This window comes from Onychostruthus taczanowskii, unplaced genomic scaffold (genome assembly GCF_017590055.1).
Source record: "Onychostruthus taczanowskii isolate IOZ18803 unplaced genomic scaffold, ASM1759005v1 scaffold47, whole genome shotgun sequence".
Classification (NCBI taxonomy): domain Eukaryota; kingdom Metazoa; phylum Chordata; class Aves; order Passeriformes; family Passeridae; genus Onychostruthus; species Onychostruthus taczanowskii.
In genome coordinates this window covers 1-18,160 of record NW_024502236.1, presented here as the reverse complement: position 1 = coordinate 18,160, position 18,160 = coordinate 1, and the positions used below count along the sequence as shown (strand labels likewise).

The 18,160-nt window shown below is 42.7% G+C and overlaps 1 protein-coding gene across 1 annotated transcript in view; it reads right to left on the bottom strand.

The window, feature by feature from the left end:
• Nucleotides 1–15,225, bottom strand: part of CYYR1 (cysteine and tyrosine rich 1) — a 61,461-nt gene extending 46,236 nt beyond the window's left edge. Inside the window, exons 1-2 of the mRNA XM_041414774.1 lie at nucleotides 15,146–15,225; nucleotides 13,340–13,392 (exon numbers count right to left, since the gene is read on the bottom strand). Coding sequence (XP_041270708.1) covers nucleotides 13,340–13,392; nucleotides 15,146–15,225 — 133 coding nt within the window. The remainder of the gene's footprint in view (nucleotides 1–13,339; nucleotides 13,393–15,145) is intronic.
• Between the last annotated feature and the right edge of the window lie 2,935 nt (nucleotides 15,226–18,160).

Below are 18,160 nucleotides of genomic sequence, written 5' to 3'. Positions count from 1 at the left end.
AACCCCCTTATCTATCAAAATTAAGCTGTCTGACTACAAAGTTTCTGTTTGTTTTATTACAGCTTCTGAGCACTCTGACATAATTCAAAAGCCATCCCAACATTATTCTTCTCTTGACTCTCCTTTAAATGTTAAAAAAGGGGTTAGGAAGAAGTAGCCACAGTCCTTACAGTAACAAAATGCTGTTCCTTTGTTTCTGGGTGCTTGGCACACGAGTCTTAAATGCAGATCTTGATATGCTATCTGTTTTTCCCCATCTCTGTAGGCTTTGTGGACCTCACTGAATCTTCCTGTGCCTTGGTTTCCCAGTTAGACAAACAAGATACAAATAGTGCTTCTCTCTTTTTGGGCAGAATGGTAAGCAGGAAAAGTCTCCTCTTGCAGTGTCAAAAACAAGCCCAGAAAACCTGTCAAAGATACTGTATTTGTAACACCTGGCTCCTGGTAGGTATGAGAGCCTGTTGTCACCTTTCTTTAATACTATGATGAATATCCAGGCGGCATAGCCATAAGAGACCTTATGTCAGTGCCAGCAGTCATGAGCAGGACATTGGTGTCTTTCTACAGAGGAAGAACTCATAGATATTTTCAGTTGTTTCTAAACCTTGAGAATCACGTTTTCAGTTTGATTTAATTGCCTGCCAGCAATGCTAAGACAGTTTTTTTCCATCTGAGAGGTCTGCCCACTGCAGCTTTAGCATGGGCCTGGAGAGGTGTAATACAGTGCTGAAGGAATGTGATTTTAGGGCTACTGTTAAGTTCTTTTATCACAAAGCTATTGTCATATCAAATGCAGTACATCAAATGCAGGATGTGTCAAAGGAGAATCATGAGAATACCAAACAGAGAAAGCTTCATAATTCTATTTGTAGAGGCAATAAAATCTCTTGAAAATTATTCCAAGGGACATGAAATGCAGAAAACTTGAGGCAATAAAATCTCTTTAAAATTATTCCAAGGGACATGAAATGCAGAAAACTGAGTCATACTGCAATGATCAGAAAGAGAGTCTTCCTTCTGATGAAAGTTTAGAAGAAGCTGGTGTCGCTGTTGAGTAAGAAATGACAGACTCACCAGAAGGCTGATTTGCACAGCAGCAGCTTTACTTCGAAAATCTCTCCTTTATAGACTGTTCCCATACAGACAGACCAATTAATCAATACATTTCACCTAATTGGTTAATTAACAGAAACACCTTTGTTATAAACAATCTTTGAGAAAAACAGGAAAACAGAGAGTAGGAAAACACCACCTGCAGGTTGTTTATAATAACAAGCTATCATTGTTTCTCTGCAGCTCCCTAAAGTCTCACAAGCCAATCCTGGGAAAACTTATCTAGTTTTCTGGCTCTCTGACCTGGCTGTCACATCCACAAGCTGGGACTGCTGCATTTATGTCTGTTAATTAATATAAGTTCGTTACAACAGTCTTTTGGACTAGTTGAACTATTTTTTCCAAATTATTTTAAATTATTCTAAATTATTCCAAGTCTTGCCTGCTGCAAGTAAAAACCATAGGTATCACAGTCACAATTCCGTCATTTAAAACCAGTCCAACTCAAATCCAGAAGAAGATGCCCTGCTCCTGGTTGGGGTAGTGGGATGGGCCTTGAGAGCCAGAGCTCTTCATCCCCAGGCAGCTGATGACCCAAGCTGAACCCTGACAATGTAGACCGAGAGTAAACTTCCTGAATAAAAGTTCTATATCTACAGCAAATTTTGGTGAGAGTCTCAGATTTCCAAGACACAGAAGGCTTGCAAAAATTTTTCTTCACCACTGAACAGCTGAAATAGTAAATATGAAAAAAGCAGTAGTTCCTCTTCAAAATCTCTCAGGAAATTCCAACTTGACTGTTTTTTGGTGTCTTCATAAGTGGGCTTTTTCTGGCTAGATCATGCAAACACTGCCTGTCTAAGGAAAAATTGCATGTCCCAGCTATGGAACATGTAGACAGAAGATTGTGTGTCATCAATGAGATGTGTGTGCTCACATACACATGCAGTGAGAGCAGAGCGGTGTTATGGTGAGGGTGTGGCTTGCAGACAGAGATGACACACACTCCAAAGGTCCTTGTAACAAACAGTCTGTTTTATTGTTCAGAGCTTACTTTTATAGGGAGTTCAAAACTCCTGGGTCTAGACAGCTCATTTGGTCTGATCCTCGCACGGCCCAACTCCTGACTAATGAGATACCTGCAGTCCAGGCTGGAAGGTGATAGGTGCAAGTCCCTGGTCTGTCAACCCAGGGACTCCAGTGGCATGGAGCGGAGTCTGGAACCACTGATGCAGAGCAATGTAACAGCAACCCCCATCCAAAACCAAGAATAAAAAGTATTCTTCAGTAAAATATTTTTACAGTAAGGCAGATACACATAAAGAAAGGAAAATCTCCTGCAGAACAGTTGTGATTATGCAAACAGTGGCCTCGTATTAGAATATTAATCTTCATGGGGGCAATTCATTCTCTTTTTGGAGTAACTTTGCCTTTCCCACAAATTTATAGCTCCCTGGAGAGAAGGAAAAGGTATTGACAGGGTGCATTTCAATAGCACAGCAATTTCTTGCTCTATGTAGTAATCTTTCCACAAATGAAACAAGAGTAGAATGGTTGAAGAGGGAAGACTTTGCATGAGTAGGGTGTTGTCTGGGAGCTGATACTGCAATGGGTTTGTTACTGGCATGAGAAGCATCTGTGTAATCAGAGACCTAATAGCAAACTTGTTGTCAGTGATGGGTAACTTCAGCTGGATTAAAACCACACTAGTGTAGTTTTCTGAGTGAGGAAAGCAACCATTATTTTTATAGTCAAGGTTATTATTAGACAAAGGATAAACATGTACATTAAAAGTGGACATTTGGTACACTTCACTGTGTATCTTCATACAAGTCAGTCATGTAGAAGAGAGAAATTAACTTGTGGGAACATTGCATGATTTGAATGCAGAGTCACACTCATCCTTTGTTTCTTTGTTGTGTGCTTGGCATGGAACATGCTGCTTTGAAGAGGGAGGTGCCTGAGAGACAATCCACTTTACAAACACATATGCTTCCCTATTCTTCTGAGACTGCAGCACAGAGCCCTTATTCGCATGGTAGTTTCCTTCCATTAGAAGGGAAACTCATCTAGCCAGTTTTCATCACCCCCTGCATCTTTTGGGGTAGTTCTCAGAAGAAAATAGATAGCAACTTTTCCACTCCACATTATTAATTTTTCATTCTTTTCCTAATGTATTTCAGAGAACAAGCTACCAATTCCCCACTGTTTCTATGAAAAGGCATGAAGCTATTAACTAAATTCCCATAGTTATAATAAGGAATAAAATTATGCCTACAAACATGACCCAATGTTATGAAAAGTATGGATTGTCAAGGATGGAAGAAGATCTGTATGAAAAGGGAGAAAACCCAGAAGCATGCAGGGATTTTCAGGTATGAAAGGGAAAATGATATTAAATTGTTGATGGAAAGAAATTGAGAGGGAGGAGGAGGAGGAGACACAAGCAGCTGACACAAGGACAGTCGGCCTCATGAGCAAACAAGAAAACCAAAAGAAACTTCACAACAATCTCATCAAAAACTTAGTGGACAAATGTGTAAACCCATTTGTTAATTTATTATGTGTGTAATATATATATATGTGTGCTTTATCCTGACAGAATTTTCAGGTAGCAAGCTAGTGTATGGCGCCTGGAACCAATGGTGTATTGGAAATGGCCAACATGTGGAACACGCATTATCCTGAACTCTACCATAGCAGAATCACAGAATCATAGAATGGCTGGGGTTGAATAAGACCTTAAAGGCCATCTAGTTCCAACTCTCTGACATGGGCTTTTATTTGCCCAAGTTGCTCACAGTCCCATCCAGCCTGGCCTTGAACAACAGGTTGGGGTGTCCATAACTTCTCTGAGCAAGCTATGCCTCACAGCCCTCACAGGGAAGCATTTATTCCTAGTATCTAATTTAAACCTGCCCTCTTTCAGTTTGAAGCCATTCCTCATTGTCCTGTCTCCATAGTTCCTAATGAAGAGTCCCTCTCCTGCTTCCCTTCAGATACCGGAAGGTGTTGTGAGGTCTCCATGCCACCTTCTATTCACCAGGCTAAACAGTCCTAATTCTCTCAGCCTGTGGGAGGTCCTCAATACTGAACTGCAGTATTGAATTATGATTTTTGAATCTTTTTAAGGCATTTTGGTTTTCAGCCTTAAATTACGCTAAATATATTTGATTTGTGTGTATTGCAAGTGAGCAACAGAAATCACTGCCCTGGCTTGCCTTTTCTTCAGCTCCTTTCCATGGGAGACTTGGAGACATGGGAGACATCACAGATGGTGAGTTAGTGGGCACACCATGAGTCTGAAAGAGCTTTGCACAGTAATGGACTGTGCTGGTGGAAATCAAATATTAGTCTAGTATTTTGAATTCAAATAATTCCTCCCAATGAGGCGAGAGAGGATTGTTTGCCTTTGAATCTGAGCATGTGAACAGTAGTGTATAGTCCTTAGGTTGAAAACAGTGTAAATACTTCTCCTTTTTCTCATTAATGGCTCAGAGTCTGAAAAGGCAGCTACAAAATGGTAAATACATCCCTACACATTCAAAAATTGTTGTTATTAATTTGCATCTCCACCATAACAACAGATTGTTAGAACTAAAATACAGATTTAGTACAGGGAATTTTATAGCTTCCCAGAAATGAAGCAGGAATTGGCCTATGGGCCTTAACAGTAGCTACAAGTTTTTCAGCATGACACATCTCAAAAGTATTTTAACCTTACAGTACTTTTCTGTGTTATGCTTTAATCTCAAGGAAGCATGCAAAAAAAAAAAATGAAAAAAAAAAAAAAGAGCACACTATATATATATATATATATATATATATATATATATATTACATGACTGAGATAATAAGCAAAATCAGTAACATATATAGAAACAGAACCCATGTTTTTTAATTTTCAATCTTGTCTTCTCAACACACTCTCTAAAATGGAATTGTTTCCCTATCTCCCTTGAAACATTTTGGAGCAAAAAGCACTCTAAGGTCCTGATAGGTGTTTTGTTCAAAAATCACTTGTCCTGGTTTTTTGTCTATAAGTGGAGTAACGTGTCTGTGTTGGTAGCTGGCCAAAGGAGGTAGGAAGAATAATCATCATCTACAACACTGGGCTAAAGAAATTTCCACAGGAAATTATCTGCCCTATTATTTTTCATGTTTTGGATTGAAAGTTCAGAATCTGTTTCCGTTTTTTTTTCCATCTCTAGAATGCTACATTTCACAGAATTAAAGCCCCTCAAACATCAGTCCTGCCAGAACACCCTGCCATGTGCTGTCATAGGGGATCTGCTGGTGTCCACTGACTCTTACCAGTATAGTGCTTGTCACTGCTGCAGATCAAGAACTTCTGAATAGTTTTGACTAATGCTCTTTGAGTGGTTGAGTCATTTTTATGATCAAATTCCCTGATGGAATAAAAATAGGAGTATAGTAAATGTATTGATTGTCATAAGAAGAGAGATGAAAGGTCCAAAAGATTACTTGCATACTATTCTAAACCCTTTGTTATCTGGCAAACTGCAAAAGATTCCAGGCTTTCACCAAAATGCAAATCAGATTAAAATGTGAAGCCTTACAGTTCACTGGATATAAAACTTCATAATCCATTTTTAAATGTTATAGATTGTTATGTATTTCCTATTAATATCCTGAGGTTTTGAGCTGTAATTCAGAGAGAAAAGAATGCTATTTTGAATTCATTCTATTAAATCATCATTCTACTCTCTCATCTTGGTTTTCAGTTCTGAAATTCTTTATGAAAAGCATAGAGTTCTGGATTAATTTTCAACAGTTTCCCCTGTAATTCTTCTTTTAAGGCAAATATAAAAAACCACAGTTTCTTACCCCACTCAAAACTCTATTGAAAAGCAAAAAACCCCAATCAAACCACTAAATCTCTGTTCCAATTTGTATAAAAAGCAGTTCATTAACTTTCTTAACAGATTCTTTATCTTGTATTAATATGTCAACCTTTTTCTGCTTTTACAGATTAGAGCCAAATTCTTAAAGCTATTAGGAAACACAGGTTTATGGTACCTGATTCTGAGATACAGAAGTCCAGCAAGGAGTTCAGATGTCAAAGGAAGTGTCTGTACAACAACGTTGAGACATATTAGCTATTCTTCAAGAAAAGCAGCCAAACTGAAACTTTTTGGACCTCTATACTGTCATGGTTGCCTGCTTCCAGAACCTAACTTAACTTACTGATAACTCGCTGCAATATTACCATAAACAATTCTGTGAATGTAGGACATTGTAATTCTTCTCTTACACTGAAAACCGCAAGTGGAGTCATGCCACTTGTCTTCAAAATTGTGTATTTCCTTGCAAACTGGTAAAATAATGATAAAATAAAGTGTTCTGTTCATACAGTTTAAATGTAATAATGTTCAAAATGAAAAAAAAAATCCATTCAGATATGGTCTGCAATAATACAACAGAGAGAAGATGAACCAGTCTGGCCTACAAAATAAAGCGAAACAGAATTTGGGAATTTGGAACACCTTACAATATAATATTTAAAGAAAAAAAAAATATAACCTACCCAAACTCAATCAGTGATGCACAGACAGTAATTGCTTCTATTATTTCTTTCATTCTCAGACAAGAACTTAAATTATCCTCTTGAATGCATGGAAGATTGTTGGAAAAGAAAGCAGCCTTCTTCTTTACAACATATTCCTCAGAGCTCCAGGAGACAAATCATTAGAGCTATGAGGATCTTTCTCTCTGTAAATCTCCCAGAGCATAGCCAGTATTATATTCCTTTAGAGATCCTCGCTGCCCTAGGGGAGTGGTGGATAGTCTACAGCTCCAGTACTTCAGCCAGACCCTCTGCCTTATTTAGTATCACTACTGCAGCAAGGACATCATCTATACTGTCTTTCTATCCAAAATAGATGCAAGGTACAACAAAGAATGTACCCAAAACACTGACCACAGCTTATGGCCTTCAAAACAAAAATCTCAGGATGGCCATACTGGATCTTCTGATCCAAACCATCAGGAAACATTTATATATAGGTGAAAAAGGCTTCTGTGTATTGTACAAAATATAGTTATGAAAACCAGAGTTGCATGACCCAATATTTCTATTTAACTGGAACTATTTTTATCAATATTATTTATGCATGTATTTTCAGTGCATTTGATTAAAAATGTAAAGTGTTGTCTAAAAGAAATTACTGGATGTGTACTAAGTACTACGGTTTAGTTGATGTGTTGGTTTTGCATGGCTTGGTTTTTGGTAGGGAGGGAAGAAGCCAGCCACAGAAGTGATTTTTTGTGAAAAGCTCCTAGAAGCTTCCTCCATGCCTAGCAAAGTGGATCCTTGCTTGGCTTTAAGAACAGACATGGTGCTAAGCCAATTAGAGAAGCTGGTAGCACCTCTGTGAGATATTTAAGTAGGAAATCAAAACCGCAGCCAGTTCTTCCTAGGGGTGGGGAGGCTCTGTGGCTTCCACCATCTCGGCATGGCCAGCGGTGAACTTTGTCTGCTTGGCTGCTTTTAGCCAGCTGTGCTGTGGGCAGATGTGCAGGGGTGGCAGCAGCAGATTTTCCTTTTTGGCACCACGGCAGCCAGCCCTGCCCGTATCGTGGCAGTAAGGGCCACATGGCCGGCAGTGAGGGGCATGGCAACCAACTCCCCAACATGGAGCCTGGACAATATCAACTTCTCAGCACTGCAAAGTCCTGCAGAAATCTTTGAACTGATGGAATTTGTTTGCAATGGTACTTATGAGTAGTTTTTTCCCCTCTTAGTTGGAGAAGGAGGAAGAAATGAAGACATGTGGCGAAAAACAACATGGTGACACCAAGGTCAGTGAAAAGAAGGAGGGGGAGGAGGTGCTCCAAATATCGGAGCTGAGATTCTTCTGTAAGCTGTGGTGAGGACTATAATGCAATAAACTGTCTCCCTACAAGTCAGGAAGAGCTTGGGGGAATGCAGAAATCCACTTGCAGCCTGTGGGAAAACATGCTCATGCTGGAGCAGGTGGATGCTAAAAAGCTGCAATCTAGTGAGAGACCTGAACAGAGAGAGAAGGCTCTTGCTTCCAGAGACAGAGAAAGAGGACCCTTGCTTCCAAACTAGAACAGGTTATCCTTAAGAGACTACACCCCATGAACTAATGACCCAGGCAAAAATGTTCAGGGAAGACTCATGTTACAGCAGGTCGGATGGGACTGCTCTTTGTGAATATAAGATCCCTGCTGGAGAGTTCACAGAGAACCGTCTCCAGTGGGAAGGACCCTATGGCCTAGCAAAAGAGTCCTCTGCCTAAGAGAACTGAAGAAGGATTTTGAGGGAAAAACTGACCAAAACTCTATGCGCTGTCTCCCTACGCTGTCAGTGGGGAGGGGAGAGGCTGGAGGGGGGAAGGTGTTTTAAAGACTTATTTTATTCCTCGTTATCCGCTTCTGACTCTGTTAATAATAAATTTTTGCTTTATACCTTTAAGCCAGTTTTTACCTTTAGAGTGTTTTCTCCTAATCCTTGTCTCAACTCATGAGCCCTTTGGGGTTTTTTTCCCTCCTCTGCTCAGCTACAGCGGAGGAAAATGAGTGGTTTTCATGGGTGCCTGTCATTCAGCCAGTGTCAAACCACAACAGTCAACAAGGTGGTGATCAGTAAAACATGATGATCTTGGAGTCTTTCCCAACTTAAATGATCCTGTAATTCTATAATTTATTAAATGGCTTATAACATTTAAACCTCTAGGAAAGATTAATAGCCGTCTGACATTGCTCCAGTGAAAACTGTGTGCCCTTGATTCCAGCTGCAATGCTGAAGTGCTCAGAGCTCTCAGCTGTACCTTGGTAATGTTGATGTAATGTTCTACTATTTGAAGATCCTGTCTGCCACTAAACATCACCAAGACATTCAGCCTTTCTCACACATGAGCAGTCAATGGCCGATGACCTGTAATTCTCAAATGATAATAAATCCAAAGGAAGGAATTGCTCTGCTAAATGTTAGCTGAGTCACTGCTCATTACAATACAAGGAGTAAATGTGGAGCTGAATTTTTTGAAGGGTCAAACACAAACTTTAATAGAAGTATTACTCTTACAGCTCACTCTTTTGAAATCTGAATGAAGAAACCCATAAGGTAAGTAATACCCCTCACTGGGAGTGTTCAAATACTAAAAAAAATGCTACATATTAAAAAAAAAAATCTATCCAAAAGGCTTGGCATAAGATTATATTCTTTTCATTATGTTTGAGACCGCTTGATTTTTGGTCATGGTTGAGACTGAGCTTCTCTTAAAAGAAACATGACTCATATACTGCCCGGCACTGATTAAGTATTCTAAACTCAATGTTCTTTCATAATGGCTTGAACTTCAAAAATTAATCAAACCCCACAATTAAAAGAAATTACTCTTTTGAGGATATTGTAGTTCAGCCAGAATATGTGCCAATGTACTGAATATTTTTCATCTTAACACCCCAATTGCTTGTGAAGTTCTAGAGACCAACACTTTTCCTCAGTAACAACTGTATGGTGAGAGTGGTATCTTCTAGGTGGAAGGGTGGAAGTCTTAAACTTTATTTTTTGCCACTGTCCTAAGGAAAGGTAATCTGCTTTGGCCCTATACTAGGTCAAAGCTGTAACAATCTCCTATTGGTTCAGCATACTTCTTTAGTAGAAGTGTGAAAAAAAGGCCCCTCCCTACACCTTCCTCTGCCAAGCCAGCAGGAGTGATAGAGATCTTGGCTTGGTTTAATCATTGAACAAGATGTACCAGGCTGCTTTCCAGTAAAATAAGTCTGCCTTCCTCACCCTCTTCTTAGGATCCATTTTGAGGTTTATTGCACTTAGTTATGAGACAGAGATTCCAAGTGTTCTAAGCTTAGATGGAAAGTATGAATGTATTACAGTGATGGTTTCAACGCAGATGTGTTAATACAAAGATACCTCTGTCAAGATTTATCTTACCTCACTTTAGATAGTGATCACATTAGATTCTAGCCATGTCCGTTGCTTAAGTTCTTGCTGTGGTCAATTAGATAGAGACAGCACTCAAGGACAACTTGATCCCCATGACTGAGATGCTGCTTCACCATGGTCCTCACCACAGGCTGCAAGTATATCTCCGTTCTGGTGCCAGGAGCATCTCCTCCCCCTCCTTCTCCACTGACCTTGGTGTTTGCACAGTTGTTCTTCTCACATGTTCTCCCTCCACTCTTCTCTGTCTTAAATTACAACTGTACCACATCTTTTGTTTTCCCTTTTGCTTAAATATGTTACCACAGAGGCTTTATCAGCATTTCTAATTGCTCCAGCCTTGGCCGGTGGCACATTCATCTTTGGAGCCACCAGGGGTTGGCTCTGCTGGACATAGAAGAAGCTTCTAGCAGCTTCTTAAAGAAGCCACCCCTTTAAGTCCCCCCTCTGCTACCAAAATCAAAAACAATGCACTGGCTTTTAATAACTACACAAATTTTTAAAGTGAGCAGTCGTTTCTCACACCTCTAACTTCTGGGCCTTCTCTCATGTACCACACCATTTGCTTTCCCCTCACAACTCCAGCCTTGCCAACCGCTTCCTTGACTTGCCTACAATTGCCTACACTTGCTTTGCATTGCCTTACCTGCATGGAAGGAAAGGCAGAGTGTGATAGCAAGGCAAGGCAAAGCAAAGAAAGGAAACATTTTGTAGGACTAGGCAAGGCAGACATAAGCAAGGCAAACAAAGCAAGGGTAGGCTAGGAAAATTAGGCACAGTACTGAAGGCAAAGCATGGCCAAGTGACTGCCATCTTTTACTTGGGAAGTAAAAGATCACCGCAGTGGATGGAGTGGTGGTAAGGGTGCCACGATCTTCCTGAAGAAGCATCCTGAGAAGGATGGCTCAGGGGTACAGGCACATCCTTCGCTCACAGCTGTTTGATATTTCCAGACAATGCAGAGGGACGAGATCAGAGCATTGTATGGCATTCCACAGAGAATAAAGCCTTTATTGAAATATCATGTTTTCTGCCAGGCTGTTGGGGTCCACTCCGGCTAGCTATGGACCCTTGCCCACACAATAATTCACAGACGAAGGTAAAAGATTGAGAAGCGCTCTCCTCCACCTGGGAAACATTCTCCTTTATTCCAAGAGACACACCAGGAGGACAAACCCATGGGAGAAAGAGGGTGTTCCCTGGTGACAGGGAACTTTTGTACCCTGGGGATGGGGACAGAGGAAGAGGTCCACAGCCAATGGGATACCAGTGAGGAGCGGCGAGAGGAGGGGCAACCCAGGGAGAGACCACCAGGGGGTACTGAGGTGGGTGAGGGAAAGATCATGTGATGGGGGAAAGGAATAACAAACCATGTGATATAACATAAGCTATATAGTGCAATATAAAACTATTCTGTGCAAATTCCCAATCACCCAGTGCAAAAGAACAACTAAAACTAGTGCACCACAACACCTTATTATGAGCAGAGCAATCCGTGAAGGAGGCCAAAGACATCAGCTCCAAGGAGGCAGGGAAAACAGGGGTTTGTATGGGAAAGGCAGGGGGCAGAGGAAAACACGTGAGTGAATGGGATGAGGCAGAGGCAGAGCAAAGGGGAAGGGCCAATGGGGTAAAAGAAATCAACATACAGTCGCAAAGGTCTCTGGGGCAATTTTCTTGCTCTTCCTGACTGAAAGGGTTGTAGCTCAGGGGTTGGCCCTGCAGGGGAGTGCAAGAGGCTTTCTCTTTGCCAGTTCTCCAGCCCCCACAAAAGATAAAGTGGCAATGTTGGTAGGGCAGATGTTAAGGTACTGTGGGGAAGCTAGAGTCCAGGAAGACATTTCTGTCCTGGCCCCTTCTGTGTAAGAGCCATTGTTCGACATAGTCAGTACTGGACGTGGTACGTAACTTTAACTTGGTAACTTACTGAACAAGAACGGCAATGCTTTCTCATGGGTAGGAATAACGTAGCCCCAGTCTTGGACATGCAGATAAGAAGCTGTGTCGTGCAGCTTGAGGGTGGCAGCAACTTTCTGTCCTGGTGCTGGTTTGGAAGCACTGACTCAATTTACATAATCATGGAGTCGGTATCCATCTTTGCAAGGCAGTCACCCTCCTGAAAGAATCCATTTGGTATGTGTTTTCCACTTCTCAGCGGTAGCATTCTTGAAATTCTGCCAACACACTTCTTTTGGACAAGGTAAGCAAGACCCGCCTGCGCTGGGTCTTGGTGTGCCGTGGATCTAGACCCCCACAAAGGTAATGCCCAGTACCAGTGTTCTGACACCTTTGTATAGGATCAGTCCATGGATATTTTCGATTTTGGAGAAGGGTATGCCATTTCTTTTGAGATGGGCTTCTAGTTCCTCTCTTTGGCAAAGAAGGCAAGTTTGGAGGGCACTTTGGGGGGTCAACGTGAATTTAAAGGCTTTTCCGAATAGGCACTTCTCCAGGTTAGAGCTCTTGAGCTGTCAGTGGTAGTGCAGAGGCCAAAATAGGGAGTTTTTGTCCCTGTAGCTTTAGTGTGTGAGCAGTCTCTGGTGCCATTCCATTTGGATCCAGACTCTGTGAGACTGAAGGCTTATGGTGATACCTAGAGCTGAGAAGGAAAGTGACAATAGCAGGGTATGTCTTCGTAGTTTGATGGGTGCAATTGAAACTGTAGGGAGCAAAGAGCTTTCTCCACCAACAGTTTCCTGAGATCTGTTTTTTGCAGATGTTTTCAAGTTCGTTACCGGACTCTAGGAGAGTGAAAAAAGTTTGTTAGGGCAGAGGAGTTGGTGTTGCCCTTTCAGTGTGGTGCAAAGAAAAGTATGCTCTTGGAAGGGGAAGATCAGTGAAATCTTGTTGTCCTGACATAGCTGATTTGAGAGCAGGGATGTTTCTCACTTGGCTATGTCCTGGGGGTGGTTTTGAGCTGGGCTCAGTGAGTGTCCTTGTTTTGTGAGCCGACAGCGCCATGGTGTGGTTATTTTGATGGGCCAGGACAGAAGGCATTTGCTGATCTACCCTCTTCCCTCTGCAACCTGACATTAGCAGCACAAATATTTTCATACACTTTCATTGTTACCATGTCCATACAGCTAGAGATTACACAGATGGAAGTGTCAAGAGGGAAGATGTTCTTAAAGTACTTCCTGTTCTTAACAGCCTTTAAATTGAGCACAATGTTCTGTATCTTCTTTCCCAGATAGACCTGCCATCACGTTTTTTCACTCTCATATCTTCATTGCAAGCATCCAGCAGCTACTCTAATAGAAAAAGGCTCTTGAAATAAAAATCAGTGCAGAGCTGCACCTTCTGTGTGCCCCATGTAAACCACACCAAACTCACCTGTCCTTGCCTTCTCCGCTTCATCTACCATTGTGTTCTCTGGATCTTGGAACCTAAAGATAGGCACAGTTGTTTCCACAGAGGAGTTGGAAGAGGCACAGGTAGCAGCACAAGTAGCTCTTGCTGAATTTTAGTCCTTACGACTGCTACAATGAATTAGGTTGGTAGGCCTGATGCCTTGGGTTTTAGCTTTTATAATTTTCAGATTCTGTACTGCTTTAGTGTGTAGTTCTGAGCTTCATATTAGGGGATAGTAAGCTCTCATCATAGTGTAGGTAGACAAAACGATTCCTTCTCTAGCTGGGGACCAAGGACAAACAATCCAAACCTCAGGCCAAAGAGTATAAACAACAGCGGAATGAAGAGAGGAAAAACAAGAAGGATGGGACTTCATAACCTAAAGCTATAATTGGACAATTAACTCCAATATCCTAATGGACCAGAACTTACAGAAGTGAAGACCTTGTGACTGCTCATCCATTTTTGTGACCATTTTGGGTTCATCTTGGGTGTAGCCCTGCCTGGGCTCTTGTACTGCCTAAGCTGTATCCACTGAGGCCTTTTAATAAATACCTACTTTATTTTTTAACTCCATCTAACCTCAGTTCTAGGTCAACCTTCACAAGGCATGAGGCCAGTGCTCCTTTTATGCTGATATGCTGCACCCACCAGCCTGGTTATCTGCGGCTTCGTTCTTCACCTTTTGTAACCAGTAGCACTTTTATTCTCCTGGAGGCAAACAGGCATCTACTTCTTGCTATGAACACTGTGCCAGCAGTGAAGGGCTCCAGAGCACTGCTTTTGCCTAAGGACGCTTGGGCCAGGCACTTACCTTCTCAGCACTCCTTAGCCCCATATTCTGTGTCTCTTGCTGTCTTACAGAAAAGCTTTTTTGACTACATCTCGCAAGGAGAAGCTGTGCCAGGACAACAGACTTGCCTAGAGCTTGCCCCTACATCTTTTAATTGCTCCACAATCAAGGGGCAGTCCTCTTTCCTATACAATTTGAAAACTGCTGTCAGATCTTGGTGCTCTCTTCCTTGTCCTTCTCAGCTCAAAGTACCAGCATGCACATGACAGCCTCCCAAGGACAAAAGATCTGAGAGATGTCACAGTGCATGCGTGTAGCACAGATGCTGAAAAGCGGCAAAGCCGAATGCCTTGGCTGAGCATCAATTTTGTGCAGACCACAGAGGCACCACATGTTTTGCGCTGTTTCAAAGCTCCTTGGAGAAGGAGGACTTTAAGGATACCTTGTGTTCCGCAGAAGTCTGCAGCACTGAAGGTGTAAGAAAATGCTTATCTTCACACTTTGTCATGAGGTCCCACAGCTGCAAGGGTATTCTCAGATGACTCTGATTGTGAACAAGCTGTTGCTGGGCTTCTTCAATTCAGTATGCTGCTCACACAAGCCCTCTGCTCTGCCACTTTGCCTTTAGTGATCCAGACAGAAGAGATGCCCAGTGGTGGCATTCAGCTTTGCCACTTTTCAGTGCATATACTGCACACAACCACTGCATGCTGTGCACGGTTTTTCCTCAGCTCGAAGCTCAACTGTCCATATAGCTCTTACATTGCGACAGAAGCCAGAAGAGAAGCACTTTTGCTGGATTAGCCATTCTCTATCCAAGACTTTCAAGAGCACCATAATCTGGGTGAAGAGAAGGGGACATGAGAACGCCTTCTGTATTGACACATGCTTCCCGGTGATCTATAGCTGCATAGCCTTTGCAGCAGTGAAGGTGTAAGAAAGTGCTTATCCCCATGTTTTGTGATGAAGTCCCATGGCTACAAGTGTAGTCTCACCTGACTCTGCGAATGAACTGTTGCTGGATTTTTGCAATTATGTACACTGCGCACAAAATCCCACTGGTCTGCCCTTTCATTCTTCGCCTTCTGTGATCTGCACAGATCTGAAGCTCAGTGAAGGCATTCCGTTTTGCTGCTTTTCACTCTCTGTGCTGCATGCCTGTACTGTGACATCTCTTGGGATTTTTTATCTTTGTGAGGCTGTAATGTGTACACTAACGCTTCAAATTGAGGACTGTGCAGAGAGCACCACAATCTTACAGCGCTTTGCAGGCTGTATACGAAAGAGGACTGCCCCATGAATGTGGTGCAAATACAAGTTTTCACAAGTTCCAGGGCAAAGCTCCAGGCAAATGTGTTGTCATGGCACATTTCCTCTGTGTGAGACACAGTCGAAATGCTTTCAATCTAGATTTAGATGCCAAGAGGGCAGATTGTGGAGATACGCAGTGCTGAGAACATTTGCATGGTCCAGGCGTCTTTTGCCAAAGCAGTGTGCCGCAGCCGACACAGTGTTCTGTGCGAGAATTAGGCAATGAGTTGCCGCCGGGAGAATGAAAGTGTGACAGCTTCCAAGAGGCGAAGAACGAAGCCACAAAGCACCGGGCTGTGTGCATAGCATTCAGATTGCTGGAGGACCATGCATGCCGCTTGCCTGCCTGCCAAATTCACACTAGCATTTATATGGAGGAAGTTCATGGCCAGATTTCTGGTGCTTCTACCTGCTGTGGTGTGATTTTGTTCTTTACTTAGTTAATTCATTGTTATCCTATGTCAGAAAATTGTTTGTTCCGTGTACCCCTGCCCAGTTCTAAAAATGGTTTTCCCCTAAGTTGTGTACACCCCTTTCCCTGTCAATCTCCTTCGTACTTACCCCTGTTTCTAGACCCTTCATTGTCAATCCTCTAAACTCTGCCCCTGCAGCATGTCCATGATTGTTTGCTACACCACTTTGTCCAGAAACTTCTTTGTCAGTTATGTTATCCCATCTTTCCTATTAGTTGATTATGTATACACTCCTCCCTTCTCTTCCATCATTGGTTGTATTATAATTATGTCCGTCCTCATGCTCCTTCTTGCTAGCTGGCAACTGGTTGTTAGGCAGTCGCCTCCCCAGAGGCTGCACCCCTTTATAAATTGATGTAATTGCATGTTCTGTGCTCTTCTATGCCTGGTGTCTCCTACCTTGTTACTTTGTACCTTGCTCATTCTTCTTTTCTCCAGGAAAGAATAAACAGCTTGGAACTCACAGCTAGAGAGCCCCTCTCTTTCTCATTCGTTGCTCCACCTTGATGAGAAACCCCTCTGGGAGCCTGCTTGGCCCGGATCAGCTAAAGGAGGGGTTTCCTGCCAGTGGCCGAAGTACCACCGTGCACACTACAGCCTTACAAGGACTAAAGATCCCGAAAGATGTCACAGTGCATGCATGCAACTTCCATGCAGCACCCATGCAGAGAACCAGCAAACCTGAGTGCCATCGCCTGCCTTCCATACTGTGTTGATCACAGAAGGTGAAGACTGAAGCTGCAGAGCACCAGGCTTGTGTGAACAGTGTATTGAATTGCAAACATCTGGCAAAAGCATGTCAAGAATAAGTCAGCAGAGAATACACTTGCTGCTTGGAAAAGTAACACTGCCGTTATTCTTCATCCCAAAACATGGAGATAAGCACTTTCTTCCACCTTCACTTTGTAAAGTCCTTGCAGCTGGAGATCACCAAGAATGCATCAAAACAGAAGGTGCACTTGGAGCGCTCCTTCTCCAAGCAGCCTTGAAACTGCTCACAACACACTGTGCACTGTACTCTCCTCAAATAGAGAAGTGCCATCCTTTTTTCACTCTCTTGGCAACTTTCAGCAGCTGCTCCCACAGAAAAAAGCTGTAGAAGTAAAAGCCAGTGCTGGGCTGCACCTTCCCTCTTGTGCAAGTAATCCACATTTAACACACTGGTGCATCTGTCATTGGGTTCTCTGCATCTCGGAGCCTAAAAGGAAGTGCAGTAGTTTACACTGTTTGCTGATCTTCCCCTTCCAAGTGCAGACTCATATTTGCACTCAAACAGCAACATGAACTCCTTTGTCACTAATAAATCTTTTCACTCTCACAGAGTCAGTTACAAATTTGAACATATTGGGCAAAAAACACAGCTCACAAATATGTCAGCTGAAAAAGCTTTTGCCATCTACAACTTCAGTTGAACACATCCAACTGCATCTGTTGAAGAGAGGAACTTCTCAAAGCCCTTCTCAAAAGAAATGGCATATCCTCCTCCTAAACAGTCAGTCTCCAGGGACTGATCCCATAAAAAGGTGCTAGAACACTTGTTACCAAGCATTCCCTGCCCCTGGGCCTATATCAGCTGCATACCAAGACAGAGCTTGGAGAGTGCTTACCTTGTGCAAAGTAAGGGTACTGTCAGAATTTCAGAAGACCACCTCTGAGGAGTGGAAAGCACATGCCAAATTCAATCTTTCAAGAGACCTTCCCAACGCTTTCTTCCCTGGTCTTGCCTTGCCTGTCTGCACCTCCTCATGTCTGTCTAGATTTGTTTATCCCAACCCTGCATTCCCTTACTAAACGCTCAGTGTCTTTCCTGTGCTCTTCATTGCACTCCCTTGCTTTGCATTGACTTGCTCACCCATCCCCCACCATGGCTTGTCTACCACTTTTTTCCTCACCTCGCTGTGCATTGCCTCTTCCTCTTAGGACACTCACTCACTGCCTTGCTTATCTAGCACGTGCCTTACCTTGCATACTTATACTTTTCCTTGCCTTGCACTGCCTAACATTCCTCCAGTTGGCTTCCTCACCTCACCCCCACCTTGACTTCCCTATCTCTTTTTGCCTGGCCCTGCCTTGCCTTGCTTGCTCCTGCTTTGACCTGCTGGCCCCAACTTTGAATTGCCTTACCAACACTGAGGCATCCTTCCCTCACCTCTCCTGCCACTCCTTTGCCTTGCATTGCCTTGCTCACTTATCTCCCACCTGTAGTTTGGGTGGCCAGGGTGGGCC